General features: G+C 39.8%; 1 protein-coding gene across 4 annotated transcripts; it reads right to left on the bottom strand.

Annotated features, from left to right (window-relative positions):
• Positions 1-1,012: 1,012 nt before the first annotated feature.
• LOC134091748 (alpha-1,3-galactosyltransferase 2-like) lies at positions 1,013-15,828 on the bottom strand. Of its 4 annotated transcripts, XM_062544387.1 has the most exons (7): positions 15,401-15,828; positions 15,214-15,315; positions 13,616-13,709; positions 12,048-12,128; positions 8,247-8,339; positions 4,429-4,566; positions 1,013-3,434 (listed from the first exon to the last, which is right to left on the bottom strand). In XM_062544387.1, the coding sequence occupies exons 5-7, from the start codon at positions 8,315-8,317 to the stop codon at positions 2,738-2,740; spliced, it is 906 nt and encodes a 301-aa protein (XP_062400371.1). In that variant the 5' UTR covers positions 8,318-8,339; positions 12,048-12,128; positions 13,616-13,709; positions 15,214-15,315; positions 15,401-15,828; the 3' UTR covers positions 1,013-2,737. The 4 variants fall into 4 exon arrangements, with proteins under 4 accessions (XP_062400371.1, XP_062400369.1, XP_062400370.1 ...); XM_062544385.1 differs by lacking the exon at positions 13,616-13,709; XM_062544386.1 differs by lacking the exon at positions 13,616-13,709 and having other exon boundaries at positions 15,214-15,289.
• Positions 15,829-16,330: the final 502 nt, after the last annotated feature.

Raw genomic sequence — 16,330 nt, 5'->3', positions numbered from 1 at the left:
AGCCAATTAGCTTCTGGTTTGCCCTCTGGTGTTTTGCTGACGTTTGGTTCAAATACTGTATTAACAAACGTGACATCATCCAGTGTCATTGTATAGTATTGCACAGTATTATGGTACCTTTCATTTTCAAAATCAATTAGTGATTTTGCTGGTAGTTTTATAATGACACTGAGATACTGTTTATGAAACTCCCAAGGCATCCTTTTGGATGAGAATATCCACAAACAAAAATTTGCTTGTGTACCATACAAAGAATGGCATGTCTGGGTGAAGGATCGTTATCGTTATTTCTTTTCTATGCAGATTTTATTTTTTAAAAAGCATTTTTATTGCATTCAGTCATGGTGTTTGGTACAGTCTCGTTGGTTTCTCTTTTTTTCAGTTTAGTAACTTGTTCAATATAATACACGCCAACATCTGAGTCATACATATGAAAGCACAAAACAGCATTGCCCTTGTGGGAGGACATCATAGTTATAAAGTTGTTACTGAAGTAAAATCACAGGGCAAAAATGAAATGAAAGGATGGCTGAATATGAACAGAAGGCACGGCCATTCAGAAGTGCATATATATTCAACCATCAGTAACACTTCCTCTCAGCTTCGGTTAGGATGATTGTGCCATTTTATTTCAGATGACCTGACATGACCATCTGTTCTCAGCCTGTGTGAAGTTGGCACCCCATATGAATAAAAGTGTTGTGATTTGTTTGTGCACAATTGAGCAGGCAAAATAAACATTTGTGCACAAAATTTTTTTTTAAGGGTATTAAACTTTAACTTATTTAGTGACCTGGGGTCACCCAGCATCCCATCAACATCCAAATGACTCCAATGCACCATTGTGTCTTGTGTTATTGTGTCTTGTGATATTTTCTGCCGTGTGACCCCAGAATCCAAGGACCAAACGATTTCCAACCATTTTTGAGTCATTTGGATGCTAATGGAGTGCTGGGTGACGTTACTCGCCAGTAAATAACGCATAATAACGTAAGAAACAATGGTGCACATAAACAAATCAAAACACTTTTATTCATATTTTCAACATATGGGATGCCAACTTCACACAGGTCACTTGCGCATATAGAGCCTGTGTGAACCACAGATATCAGTGTTGGTTCACTGGGTTCACGGTCTTAGGGAGATCAAACATTTAAACACTCAAACAGAGAAAAACACACACACATACTCATCCAGAGGAATCAGTGAAAGACAAAGTCAAATTATCTGTACTTTAAGGCATTGATCACTGATCACTCTCTTGCTTCTGTAGCTGTGGCATGATCATGTGCCACTAGCACTTCTGCACAACGGTTTGGTCATAAATACAGCAGCAATGGCTTCAGAAGTAGGCTTGGTGAACAGTAATAACACTCTTGTGCAGTAAATCGGCCTTACAACATTAACCAGCGAGCGCACATAAATACATTTTCAAATTAAATACAAGAATTGGTTACTCAAATATCTTGCACCTTGAGAGATCATCTCACACACATTCCCTGATGAAATTAAAGGTTGTCTGCCATTTAGGAGACACTTTCATCCAAAGCAGCACAGTCAGAACGGCAGGGTATCAAACCAATGACAGAATTTTTAAGGAAATTTGAACTTCAATTTTTTGTTGTTGTTTACAGTACATGAGCAGTAGCATCAGCTAAGAAATGAGACATTGACCAACTTTCTTGGTGGCTTGTAATAGCCTTCATCAAGCAGGTCAAGTTATTTTGGTCTCTTATTATGAGTCAAGTAAGTTAAGTCAAGTCATTGCTCAAATCAAGCAAGCCGCAAGTCATGCCAGCATGTTCTAAGTCCACTCTGCATCTGCGCAGATCTCTTCAGCTTTTTTAAAAAGTCAGTGAGGATGTGAGATATGTGTTAGTTGCGCGACTCAGCAGCCTGATTGCTCCACGATACCGTTTAAAAAAAAAAAAAAAAAATTATAACATACTCTGAGTGTTTTTGAATATTTGGTGTACTAGACTACATGACATACAATTCCTATTGCATTAACACGCGATATGGTGCCAAAACGGACCAATACGTGTTGGACGTGTTAGCCTGGCAAATGTACTGACTCTGTCACTCCTGGCTAAGGGATGTAAAAGGTGTGTATACAGTATTGTATTGTATTGTATTGTATTCTATTCTATTCTGCTATATTATATCAAATCATATTATATTATATTGGCATAGAATGCTGCTATTCATTGGGTGCTTGGATCACTATCACTGACTTAAGTTGTTGGCTGTGTTCCTGTGATTTGTTGTTTTGCGCAATGTCTCTTAATTACGACATGTTTAAGCTATTGTGCTTTTATGCTTTTATGTAGCCTACTATTACCTTGTGTGTTTAATGTCTTATTTTTATTCTTTACTTTTTAAACAATTATTTGACTATTGCTCTTCTATGCTTTTATTTGCTATTACTGTGTACTTTTGTAAATGTAGAGTGCATTGAATTACCTCTGTGTAATAAATGCACTATATAAATAAACTTGACTTGACTTGACTTGACTTGACTTGACTTGACTTGACTTGACATCTATATTACATAAAAACCTGGAATTCCATTCAGCATTGTCACCAGTGTATCCTTGAACAAGACCCTTAACTCTAGGGTCTAGGGAGACTGGTGCTAGTAATTACTGACATATGCAAGTTGTTTGGGATAAGAGCAAAAGCCAAATGAATAAGTGTCAGTATACTGATGCTTGCATAGCCATCCATAGCTCCACCATCAGCTTCCTGTGCCCCTAAGCCTTTTATATTGCTTCTCTTGCCAGAGGAGTCGTGTAATATGGATATCACTGCGATATCCAATGGAGTTATCCCAGCAGTACTCAGGAGACAGCAACTTGCTGGGCTTGTGCTGCCAGAAGTACTTGTTCAGGTGGCTCTCGTCGTGCCACAGAGCCTCCACCGAATTGTTCTTGTCCTCCATGATGGTGCGGTAGCATGTGTCCGTAATGTGCTTCACGCGCTGCCAGGAGCCGCCGAACACTGCCGCGTGGTAGTAGAAGTCGCCCTCAGAGTCCGCCATGTAGGCCTGGGACTCGGGGTTCCGGTCGTAGGTCCGCAGTCGCTTGAAGCTGTGGTAGAAGTGCGCGTGGAGGAGGCCCACGGACTCCCCCAAAGCCTCCGTGCCAAAGCGGCCCGCGAAGACCTGGTCCACGTCCATGCAGAAGACATACGGGTGATTATGGTGGATGTGGCTGTCGATGGCGTCGCTGATGGATCTCATGCGCATCATTGAGACGTCCTGCCACCGGGAGTGGCGTTTCACAGGCATGGATTTCAGCTCTCGCCCCGACGCCAGTTTTAGGGCCGGAATCTTCTCTGGGACGTCTGTAAAGACATAGTAGGTCACAGGAAAACCCACCATGAAGTGGCGCTCCGCCGAGAGCAGGAAGTCCTTCAGGTACACATCAAGGTACCTGCCATTTGCCGAAAAGAAAGTGATGTGGTTAGAAATCAGGATTAAGTTATGAGTAAGAGTAGTCTATACTCTTAAAACTCTCACAACTTGCGTTGTTTATAACACATCTCTTTGTCCAGATAGGGACAACGCAGTTTGTGTTTTGCTTTTGTTGCTTTTCGTTGCTTTGGTTACACTTAATGTGATGAAAGTAACACAGACATCCCAAGTCTCCCGGAAGATTCCCGGGAGTCTCCTGCATATTGATAGCGGCACCCTGATGCCCACAAATTACTTAAAATCTCCCGGAACCTAGAGCGAGCGGGCAAGATCGCGCACACACGACACAGACTGTGCTCAAAACCGCGTCAACATCTGTGTAGCGTGCGCACGACAGAGAGGCAGAGGGAACTAGACACTGTTCGCGTGATGAAGCATCCTGATTGGCATGTTTCGTTAAGTCAACCAATCGATTTTCAGTGTGGGTGGGATTGTTGTAGGGATACCTCCCTGAAATGACTTTTTGCAGGTTGGGATGCCTGGTAACACGACTTGTGTTGTTTTTTTTTGCACACGTTTTAAACACATTCATTTAAAGAGTGTACTAATTTTAACTAAACCCTGTTAACACACAGGCTGTCTGAGCATGTTGTAGCATCCTGCACTGCTTCGTTAGCATATTTTTAACCAACATTGTCATGCCAAACATGAGTGAATTAATTACAAGAACAACCCACCCCATACGACAGAAAAACACAAATGGAGATGTAGCAAATTCACAGACACGCACGCACACACTCACACACACACACATACACACACACACACACACACACACACACACACACACACACACACTCACACACTCTCACACACACACACACACACACACACACGCACGCACACACATACAGACACACACAGACGCACGCACACACATACAGACACACACACAAACAGACACACACACACACACACACACACACACACACTGCTTAAATTGCATAATTTACCTGCCCACAGCAAATACAGTCAAAGCCACCGAGGTATGGTCTCTTTTATGGGTCCGATCATAAACTTCTGGGTTGAACATCCCATCCCAGATGATGGGTGCCCCCCAGTAGGCGCAGGTCTGAACGTCAGCTCTAGACCTACAGTAGAGGAAAAGACAGAGATGTCTATGAAAGAAACCAAGTGGAAACCAACATTTCATTCTCATAGGCAGGGTTTTTGTCTTACACGCATTGTGTTTTTCAAAGAATTACACTTGATAATGAACGATTAGAAAGATTAGAAAGATTAGAATGACTTATTTGGCCAGTGTGTGATTTACAAATGTCACCCTGTCTCTTAGCACCAGGACAGAGGTGGGCAAACTACGGCCCGCCGGCCAATTTTCAAAGCCCAATGTGGCCCTTAAGCCAGAACAGTTACCTACTCCTCCTGCACAAGGATCAGTAAGCAAGGAGCATGCACCCACACAGACCACTATGAACATTGAGCATGCACCCACACAGACACACTATGAACATTGAGCATGCACCCACACAGACCACTATGAACATTGAGCATGCACGAACACAGACACACTATCAACATTGAGCATGCACGAACACAGACACACTATGAACATTGAGCATGCACCCACACAGACACACTATGAACATTGAGCATGCACCCACACAGACACACTATGAACATTGAGTATGCACCCACACAGACACACTATGAGCATTGAGCATGCACCCACACAGGCACACACCGCAAACAGTGAGCAGCAGTGAGCAGGTTAGTGGTTAGTTACAGGTGTGAGTGCAACGTTTGTTTTTTTTTTAATGTGGGGAATTCTGTATGTGTTTGCGTGTGAACTTTGTTTTGAGTTGTGGGAAAATAAGACCTACTTTCAGATAGCGTGTAAGCTGCAAAAAACAAGTGTGGATAATGTACAATAAATGTTTAACAGAGGTAATCTGTGCCTACTCAGCTGTGCAGGTCTTTGGCCACTCCACAAAATATAGAAACACACACTTTTCTGTTCTGACACTTAACAGACCTGTTACACTTTGAAAAACTCCTAATTGTTGCAATTTCTGTGTATCTCTACAAATAATCTATTTCTGTTACTGCACCAGGGCCGTAGCCAGAGGGGTGGCTCCGGGTGGCACAGGCCACCCTTGAGATTCAATTGGCCACCCCAGGTGCCGCCCCAAAATCCTAGTCTACTATTCACCATTAACAGTCAAAGGCGAGAAATTTCTTGATGCACTTGCAGCACACTAGTTTGAAATATCAGGGTTCAGAAATATAAGCAATCTAGCAAACATGCTTGCAGTTATAGGCTACATGGCTAATTGTTTTTAGCATGTGAGTTTACAATAGGCCTACAGACTACTGCTTGCGCTAACACGAAAACATATATCTACCTATCGCATCTGCCAGTGCCCATTTATATTATTACACACACAAAACCCAGTATTGTAATTGTAGAATCACGTAATAGGCACATTTGTATATCTGCCTATTCTACCTACTCAGCCGACACTGTTGTATTGTTATGTTGTATTGTAAATAGTCTACAACCCTAATGTAATATTGACATTGTGGAAAGTTTATAGCTTAGGCCAGTGTTTCTTAACTGGTGGGTTGGAACCCAAAAGTGGGTTGTGGTACTGATCTGAGTGATGGGTCGCGTAGCTTGTGCCTAAAAAGAAATTAAAAATCGCCAATTTAAAATGCTACCTGATCAGATCTATCATTGGCCCGTTATTTTGATAAAATGTATGCATAGCCTATTTCAGCCATTGCCATGGCATGGACATAGACAATGTTTATGTGACAGGTCATGTTAGATATAATGTTAGGGAGCTAATTTTATAAAAGTATGCATAATTTTAAGATATCATGTGAAACGCAAGTTGGCTGCAACCCTTGGGCAAAATAAGACAGTGTAGGGTGCACATGAGAGCATAAAACCATCCAAACTAAAACTTGGAAACAACGCACCCCTGTCAAAGACAAACCTGTCGAGTAGTACTTTGAGGTAATAGCAGCAGTTAAAGACTTCACAAATGTAATGCCAAACATCTGCATTTTCCACACAAATAGGCCAGCAGGCACTTTGCGTGTCTTATGTAAGCTACCTCACCATATTCGTTGGCCTGAATGATAAATATATATATATAGTTGGTCACAACTTTATGAACTTGTGAAATCATGGGTTCCAAAACCAGACAAGAATCACTGGCAAAAAAACATTTCACACTTCCACTTTTGCTCAAATGGCCTTATTTCTGAACGAGTTTTGTTCAGAGCTGAAAATGAGCTGAAAACTGTATTTGACATTTTATCCAATTACAAAGACATTTGATGTGAGAGTATGGTCTTTGCCCTTCTTTGTCCTTGAGTATGGTGCTTGGTGCATGGATTTACTCATGCATGTGTGCTTATTTAACAACTTGAGCCTGTTTCTGTTTATCTAGATGCCACCCTTGAATTTACCAGTGTCCCACTAGGGCCACCCTAGTTACAAATCTCTAGAATCGCCACTGTACTGCACAACAAAACTCTTATTTTAAAATACCAAGCAATCATACTAATGACACTACTGAACTCCCTTTTACTAACTTAATATAAATGTAAAGCAATGTAAAATGCTTAAGCTGTCCTTTATGCGTACTCTTGCAGCAAATTACTTAGCCAATAATGTGGTCTAAGTTTAAATGTGAAAAAAAGCACGGTGCAATAACTGTTGCATTGTGTTAAAGAAATGATTATGTTATTATCATTGTTAAGGACATTTGGGTGTGTCTCACGTCTCACAGTTATCTTGCCAACTATTCATGTATACGTGCACTGCCTCACAGTTATTTTGCCAATATTTCATGTATACGTGCACTGCTTTTGCAAAGATTATTTTTGCCAACATTGTGCTTATGTGCGTCAAGGGAAACAGATGTACCTGCAAAAGCAGGATATGTGAGTTAGGACGAATAAGGACAAGGCCACACTTCTTTCAATAAAAAGTTACCCTAAATTTCAGAGGAGAGAGATTGTTTAGCAAGGAGGGGAATCCTCTTGTCTGTACACTCTCTCCTCTGGGCTAGAGTCAAAAAACATAGTTTGTTGTGGTTCTTGTTTCTTAAAATCTTAAATACTTGGAAGATTTTCCTGACACATTGTCGATTTGACAAGAAAGTTAGTTTTGACTTTGAGCGTTGTGTTACACTGTACCACTGCCCCTTAGTTATTTCCAATGCATCCCCGTCTCACTGCCAGGCTTTTCCCTGTTTTGTAATTCTGCAGACCATTTACTTGCAAAAACAGTATAAACAGGAATAAGATAAGACAAGATAGACTTTGACTCACACAGGGAAATTCTCTTGGAATGGGAAACTTAAAAAATTATATGGCCTCTTTAAGTTTCTATGGCCCGGCTTCAGAAAGGAAGTCATACCACATGTTTGTTCCAACCATTCACTTAATCAGCTGATCATTCTAAATCTAATTAGCACAACTCCTAAACCAAGTAGATTAACAAATTAGTGAAATCACCTGTGTTAAGCTTTTACTTTCTGAAGCCAGACTTACACCTCTGCTTCATTGTTCATGCAATCCTAAAAAGTGATTTAATGTATCTCTGTTAAACATTTACACTGTCTGATTCTCGTAAAATATACATTTTCATACATACACAGGACAAGAGCAAGAAGGGGGATTTCAGGGGGATTTCACTCTGGCCAATCAACAACCAAACCTATTTAACATTACACACCATGATGCAGGATACTTGTTTCTGATATCTCATGTAATAGCTGAACCATCATCCACCTACCCAAAGTTAAGACCTTTGTCCCCAGCATTCTCCAGCTTCATGTCTGCATGAGACAACTCACATTTACCCATAGGAATGAAGCCTTCAAGATACCTAAATCCAAACACAAATTAATATAAAAAGCAAATTAAACATCTTGTTAAGAATATGGCATGCCAAGGTGAGACACAAAATTCAGTCACGGAGAAGCACAATCAAGATGCAGAGTTTAACTTGGCTGTATAGGCACAAACGATGCCCAGTGCACTCCAGCATATGCGTCTCTGACTTGACACAGAATTATCCAGGGTTCACGTACACTACAGCAAAGGGTAAATACAGGGTTGGCAACTCTTCACACATGTGGCATGACACTCACGCCAATAACATCAATCTCACGCACACGCAAGAAATATGCCAAATCCATTCTTGTTCTTTTTCCATCCGTTTATTTTCTGTTGATGACTAGACTAGACCGCATCATATTGTTTCTAAATGACAGGAGATGAATTGAAGACATAGATAAGCCCTTTATTTGTTTTTTTGTCAGCGGAAAGAAAAGAATTAAGAAAAGTTTCAGCACTAATATCTGTATTGAGGAATTTTCTGGTGTCAAAGTTTTTGTCTGGTGTAAAAGTTGTAAAAGTGTTTCATTTTCATAATCTTTGTTCAGTGAATACATACAACCGTCAGTTTGTTGGTTAGCAGCAATCTCATGGTTAATACAGCCTTCATTCCGACTATAAACTCATCCCGACCTTAGAAACCCTGACTTCCAAAAAAAGAGTGATCATGAGATCAGTTCGGAAAATAAATAAATTAATTGTACATTTTGAAGAAACTGTTCCATTCTTTAATACATAGAAAAGAGAAGATAATAAAACCAAAACAGTGGCAGTCAGGAAACATCCAGGCTACCCTAATCAATGACGCCAATGGCAAAACGACGCTAAACAAACAACAAGAAGTGATACCAACCCTGGTACCTTACATTATCCATGATTGGGACAGATACAGTATCAGTGGCATGAAGCAGGAGCATCATTTTAGTGTCCAAGTGACTTGAAATGAGAGAAATCGGAGTGCTAAACCACATAGCTTATTTGGAATACATACATTAACTGGTTCTCTCAAACACCAACGAATCTATTGTTTAAAATTAAAAGAGGAAGTGAAGTTAGCCAGTGAATATGGAAGCTACGGAAGTCAAGTCATTTTATTTGTGTAACCACCTGTAAATGCTTGTATTAACTCCACTGACCTGCATGCTTTGTGTGTTTTATCATGCCCACGATAACAATCTGTGAGAGATTGTGTGTACTGCGTATTCCACCAAACTTCTTCCCCCATGCTCTTATCAAAAAATCCATCCTTATCAAAAAAATATATACTGTACTGTATATACTGTATCTTGGTTCCAAAATCTGATTGGAATCCTATAGGATTTTTTGATAAGGGAATTACTACAAACTGAACTTACCAATTGTTAACTAGAATACATTATTTACAAAACTTTCCAAAAGTCCATCGCTTAAAGTTAGGATCTGTTAATGTTCCATTCAGCTGTTGATAGGGCATGTAATGTTGTAACACCCCATGCCAATACTAACATTTCACTTCAGCAAGGACCTGTTTGAAACAGTAATATCAACATCTGAAGTCATCTTATGCTGGAACATTATTGTGGAGACAAACAATATGTTGCTGGATGCGTCAGTAATTGTACTGTATGAAGCGAGAAAAAGGAAATTGGTGGAAAAAAACACGGATTTGTCTAGTCGGAAAGTGTCATGGATTAGTCTAGGGTGCAGTTATTTCGGTTTGAATTTCCCCTTGGGGATCAATAAAGTATCTATCTATCTATCTATCTGAATACTATTTACATAGCCTGGCAAGCCAAACTATTTTTGGCTGCTAGGGTGCGTCTAGATTTCTAGGCTAATTTACATGATCACTTAGATGGAAATATAGCCACACAAAGGCATACTCTGACAGCAGATCAGACAATTTCAACCATGCACACACAGGTGGAATAGTTGTGATGATACTGCAATAACTTTACAACCACAAAACATATTTGCAGAAATGGTCAAAAATAGTGTACATTTAACACATCAGGTGTTTTCTAATAGTCTATCAATTTCATGTGGTCTAATTATATTGCCTTATTTTTTGCATGTTGTTATAGCTAGTTTATTCTACAACTGAATTAGTTATACTTAAAAGAGAGAATCCCGCACACTGGCCATTATGCATGCAAAGATTTATTCAGTATTCACAATGTTTCGGTCATAGACCTTCCTCAGGTGAATTAGTTACCATTTCAACTCATAAAGGGTAAAGCTGTGATGACACAGAAGATTGGAGTTAGGTGACCTTACTATTTTTTATAGGCTAGTTATGCCCCTTGAAAACCCCTGTAGGCAGTATTTAGCACATCAGCACAACTGTCTTGTCCTTTGAGCTATGCCTTTAAAGGCTTATCTTATATTTTTATCACCTGAACCTGGCTGAACAGACTGTGTGTCACACTGTAAAAAAGGAAAAGTCAGGGCTATCGAACCATCTTACTCCATGTGGTTGATGTGGGGTAAATGTGTTTTGTGGGCAGTGCACTTTACTTATTTATTTATGTATTTATTTATTCTGATTAGATTTTTACGGAGCCCGGGAAGGGTCAGGTGGGTGAATATTTTTTAAGTGCACTTTTGCCATCCCTTGCAATAACTACTGCGTTCCCTCGCAATACTTTGCGTTCACTCGCAATAGTTTTGCGTTCCCTCGCAACACTTTTCGTGTTCCTTCACAATAATTTTGCGCTCCCTCGCAATAACTTGCATGTGTTCCTGTCAACTTGGGCTCCATACATTAGCCTACCATACAGGTTTACATGGACTGCAGTTCATCTCATGGATAATCTGGATATTATTAAGTTTTACCTGGGGCTCCGTAGATTTTACTTATTTTATTTTTATTTGATTTGTTTTGTTGTTTTTCTCATTTTACTACTTTATGTTATTTGATTACTTTTATCCTACTCTTATTTTATCCTTCTAGTCTGTTCTTTTTATTACTTTTACTTTTTACTGTAAGTGTACAGCACTTTGGAAACCATGTGTTTGTCTAAATTGTGCTATATAAATAAAGCGGATTGGATTGGATTGGACAATTACAAAAAAACAGTCTAGTTCTGGATGAAACACATCCTTATGCTGTTGAAATAGTCATTCTGATTAAGTAATCAACTTTTTCTAATTGAATCAAGTAAGATAAAGGACAAGATTGTTTGTCACATTTACTAAACCACAAAGCATTAAATTAAACAAACTATTTTCTTTCAATGTTCATGTTGTTACGTTGAACTGACATATTTTTATAGAGTTTGACATGGATGACAGAGTTTGGTGTGGATGAACTTGACTGGCCTGCACAGTCCTGACCTCAACCTAATAGAATACCTTTGGGGTGAATTAGAGTGCAGACTGAGAGCCAGTCTCCTCGTCTAGCATCAGCGTGTGACCTGACAAATACACTTCTGGAAGAATGGTCAAAAAATCCCATAAAGACACTCCTAAACCTTGTGGAAAGCCTTCCCAGAAGAATTGAAGCTGTTATAGCTGTAAAGGGTGGACCAACATCATATTAAGCCCTATGAATTAAGAATAGGATGTGACCGAAGTTCATATGGGGGTCAAGGCAAGTGACCCAATACTTTTGGCAATATAGTGTATATCTAATATACATGTAATGGAACACATGCAGTCATTATGAAACGGGGAGTGAGACATAGGGTGTTCCAGCTATAGAAAAGTGACAGCTTACCTTATAGAGTATGGTATGTGGTAGACAAAGAAAAGTGCAGGTAGACTTAGTGCCAAGACTGTTTTACGAGAGCAGATGTTCCTAAGGAGTATAAAAAGGAGTGATGAACAAATGTTTCTTACTGATACCTACACAAAATGTAAAAATAAATTAATCAAAATCCTTTTACTGTATGTGAGAGAATTAATAATTGTACACTGATTTTTTCTCAGTCCCTTCTTTGGTCAATTTTGTTATCGTCCTTTACAAAATGAGATACTTAGTCATAATTGTGAGATATAAAGTCAAACTTATGAGATTTGAAGTCATATTTATTTATGAGATTTGAAGTCATATTTATGATATTTGAAGTCAGTACAAGAAAAAGTTATTCAAAGGAATTACCAGTGCATGAAAATGCAAAACATGTGATGTAAAATATACAGTGTTAAAACAGTTAATGTAGAGATAGTTACAGTGGCTTTGCTTATGCTTTCGGAGACAAGGATTAGGCCAGAGAATACTGCTACACCTGCAGCATGGTCGACCAATTGTGCTTTTTCGCATACTAGCCACTCATCTGAGGTGGGGAAGATCTATAGATGATACTTCACCCAACCTAACCATGTTATTCCATTCATACAATAGCATTGCCCTGTAATTGCCATGTTCTAAGAATCTGCAGATATGACGAATCTGGCGGACAAGGTTAGAGTGCTGACTATCCGAAAGGGGGATGGTAACATAGCCTGTTAAATGAGGTTTGAGGACTAGGACTTCTTTTCAAAGAACACTGTTCATTGAGTAGAGGATGAGATGTTCTGGTCTTTATACAACTTAAAGTGATGCCTACACTGTTACTATCATCATTAGAAATATTACAACTAACATGGGAAATATTTCATTCTGTTCTGAGGCGTGACAGGCCTCAAAGTTCATGTAGGCTACGTCCGTATTGCTTGTGTGTTTGGAGTTACCACTAAGATGTCAAAACAGGCAGCTAACGTTACCTTTGGAATGTGTTGAACTCCACTAAAATTACACTGTGCTTAGGGATGAATGGTTATAGCTAAAACCTTTTGCCCCAACCCATTTTTCAAGACCTGTTACAGACTCTGAAATCCACTGATGACATAGGCAGAGACGCCATGGTGCTGCATGGTGAAAGGATCAACTTCCACTGTATCATAAGGGAGACTCCAAACAACACCCCTGAAGACCCCAACACACTTCATCGTGATTATATGATTGATAGTCTCTTACTCTGCGTTAAAATTACACTGTAAATTTCGGGGGTACAATTGTTTCGATAGATGGCGTTACTCTCCATTTTATATTGGCTTGCACACATTTTCACACTTTTGGTTTACAGTCATTTTTTCTCGGAATATGGATTATATGACTGTGGCTGGCTGGCCGACACGGCAAAAGAAACGAACCATGCCAACAAGCACTATGCAGGGTACGTACAATGCACGTTATGGGATAGAAATCGGGCAGTTTATTCCCCGTGCGTAAAATTGCGCGTCACAGCCAAAAAATATGTTTTGGTATAGCAGTGCAATGCAAACATGGAAATGCATACAGACCAATAGCACTGATTACGGAGATGGCAAACACTTCGGATCCAGAATTGTTGACAGACGGGCTACAGAAATTCTCCCTTTTAATAGCCAAGTTCACCTAGAACGAAAACAAGGTCTGCCTTTGGTTCATTTGATCTGTTTTACTTGAATAGCCCAAGCCTACAAGACAAGAAGCACATGAAGAAAAATCACTTGTTCGACTTTTGTTCATGGTAGGAAAACAAATACCTCCATGTTGTTTAGGCATGTCGTATAATTTGTGGCGTTCACAAAACGTTTGTACAGCAATACGCATGTATGCTGATCTCTAATGATGCCAACGAGGAAAGACATTTCAGGTCCATCTGACATACATGTTCACGTAGCGTTTCAGACAAACTGCAGGTAACGTTGCAATTATCTCTGTCTGCTAGAAGGCGTTTGTTTAAAAATAAATAAATACATTAAAAAAATATATGAGAAATACCATGAATATAAGATTCCTTTTTGTTAAGACATTATCAAAAATTGCAGAAAATGACTAAACCTCTCCCCGTGCTATGGCGAATGATTGTATGTAGGAGGCCCACTTTACTTATTGTTTGTAAGCTAAGTAACAGCATGGTCGTGGCCGCTGAGGGGAAGGCAAACCTCCGGTTACACCATAGATCTTGCTACTCAATGTTTTTCAAAGGTTGGTTATCACTATGTTATAAAGCAGCAGTGAAATATAAGACAAACGTATGACCAACGCCTGTCCCATTCGCATATCAGGCATTGGCAGCCAACACTGAGCATTTATTTAAGTTCAGTAGCCTACCTAGGTTTTGACTGCTAGTAGTGAAGTGATATCAAAGAAACATAGCAAAGAACACAGTGGACGTACCAGAAAAATGGTGCAGCATATTGGGGTGAGGGTGTGAAAATCGTATTTCATTCGATTTTTTCCTGATCTGTTGGTGTGTGATGGTGGCACTACTGCATTTAAACATATACAATTTTGGATAGGCTAACATTATTGCACGCCCCCTCCCAAGACCCCCGTAATTCCAACCATACCAGCCGGGGCGACAGCCTCTTGCTCTCTGGGTCAGTGCATGACTAGATTGCGCAGTGTTGTAGGACAAACATATAATCGTTTCCGATTGTATGACGAAAGTTGTCGATATTATGACAAAATGTACATTTGCCCACTAGTCATATGCACGGCACGCACGAACGTTGCAAATACCTTTCTTGCAAGCCTTCGCGGTAACTCTTCAAGAAAGTATTACAGCCTGCCTGAGTGCATGAATGCCAGGAAAAGTTTTGTAAATTAAGTCATTCTGAAGCACACATTTGAGTGGCAAAATAGTAGACAAGACACCGGATTTCTCCAACTGGTCGCTAGGTCCGGTTGTGTGAGAAGTTTTCGTTTTAAATAGCCAATTTACATTCCTGGAACCTTCCACGGTTCGGGATATCATACTCATTTTTTTTGCGCTTCTTTATATTTATGGTTGGCTATTTGGCAGACGTTTTTATCCAAAGAGACTTCCAGTAGGCTATATTGTACCCTATCATTTGCCTATAAGCGCAACCAAGGTGGGGTTTCGGATGATCCGAGGCATAAGCAAACCTACCTCATTATGAAGGACGATCTACAGGTGTTTTTTCCCCCAGGACTATGTTGAAAATGCGTAGATGAAGGCTGTGGTCCTTCATGCGAATAAAAGAGAGAATTTCTGAAGATGAAAATAGATTAAAATAAATTTGGATAGCAGATTAAAGATTTTTAGATGAGGAAAATAAGAAATAGCATAGGCCTACCGTGGACTAGACTTCTGAAGCTACGATGTCACACCTGTGAATGACCGTCACAGACATAACACACCCTCAAGTGAGCGCGAATTAGATTGGAGACATTCAATTTGACATGATATGGCATTGATGCATTAGTAACTGGAAACTATTTATCTTGTTGGTATTATAGTTAACCTGGCCTAAATTCGCATAGTAAGACATAGGCTACTAGTTAAAACATCACTGTATTGCTGGATAAACTGAAATAGTGCAACAGCTGAACTTCATTTTTCTCAGAGGTTATACGACTAGATTGTTCTTATTAACGGTTTGTATTGGACTGTCTTTTTTCAATTAATAGCCTATTCTTGTGAAATGAAGTTATAACATGCACGCCTAGAAGGAATGTGTTGAAAACAACACAACTTGCAATGTTTTTAACACCTCTGTGTCCAGATCCGGGACAACACAGTTTGTGCTGAGGAGGAAGCTGTGTTTATCCGGCCCGTTAAGCGGAATATGTTTTAATTTCCTTTTCCTGCAATTTTGAGAAGTTATTGCGTAACTTAAATGTTACTTAATGTTAACTTTGCGCCTCAAGAAGTTTATGTCGCCAAAACTTTGCTCATCACACTTTCTATTTTCGCAATATATCCTTGCTGCTTGCACACATGCCGTTGACTTCTAGAGACCACTATTTGGAAACAAACTATTGCCTGTATGAATGCCGAATAGCGGTGTCAGCGCCATATAAAGAGAGTTTGGCCAACTCCGCCATGTTGGATACCAATGTCACACTAGATCAGGGGTCTCAAACTCAAATGAGCTGGGGGCCACTGTAACCAACATCAACTGGTTGGGGGGCCGCATAGGTTGCCCCCCCCCCCCCCCCCCCCCCAAGTCTGTGGTTTACGAAGGTGTAAATACTGTATAGCCTACCTATCTAATCAGCATATG

Source organism: Sardina pilchardus, chromosome 9, assembly GCF_963854185.1.
Source record: "Sardina pilchardus chromosome 9, fSarPil1.1, whole genome shotgun sequence".
Classification (NCBI taxonomy): Eukaryota; Metazoa; Chordata; class Actinopteri; order Clupeiformes; family Clupeidae; genus Sardina; species Sardina pilchardus.
Note: the sequence above shows the minus strand (reverse complement) of the source record. Positions and strands in the feature narration are given on the sequence as shown.

Bases quoted from the DNA above. Each gene is read 5' to 3' on its own strand.
- LOC134091748 (XM_062544385.1), bottom strand. The intron at 8,340-12,047 runs GTAAGCTGTCAC...GTTTGGATTTAG, and splicing joins CACATACCATACTCTATAAG to GTATCTTGAAGGCTTCATTC. The intron at 3,435-4,428 runs GTAAATTATGCA...GGCAAATGGCAG, and splicing joins ACTGTATTTGCTGTGGGCAG to GTACCTTGATGTGTACCTGA.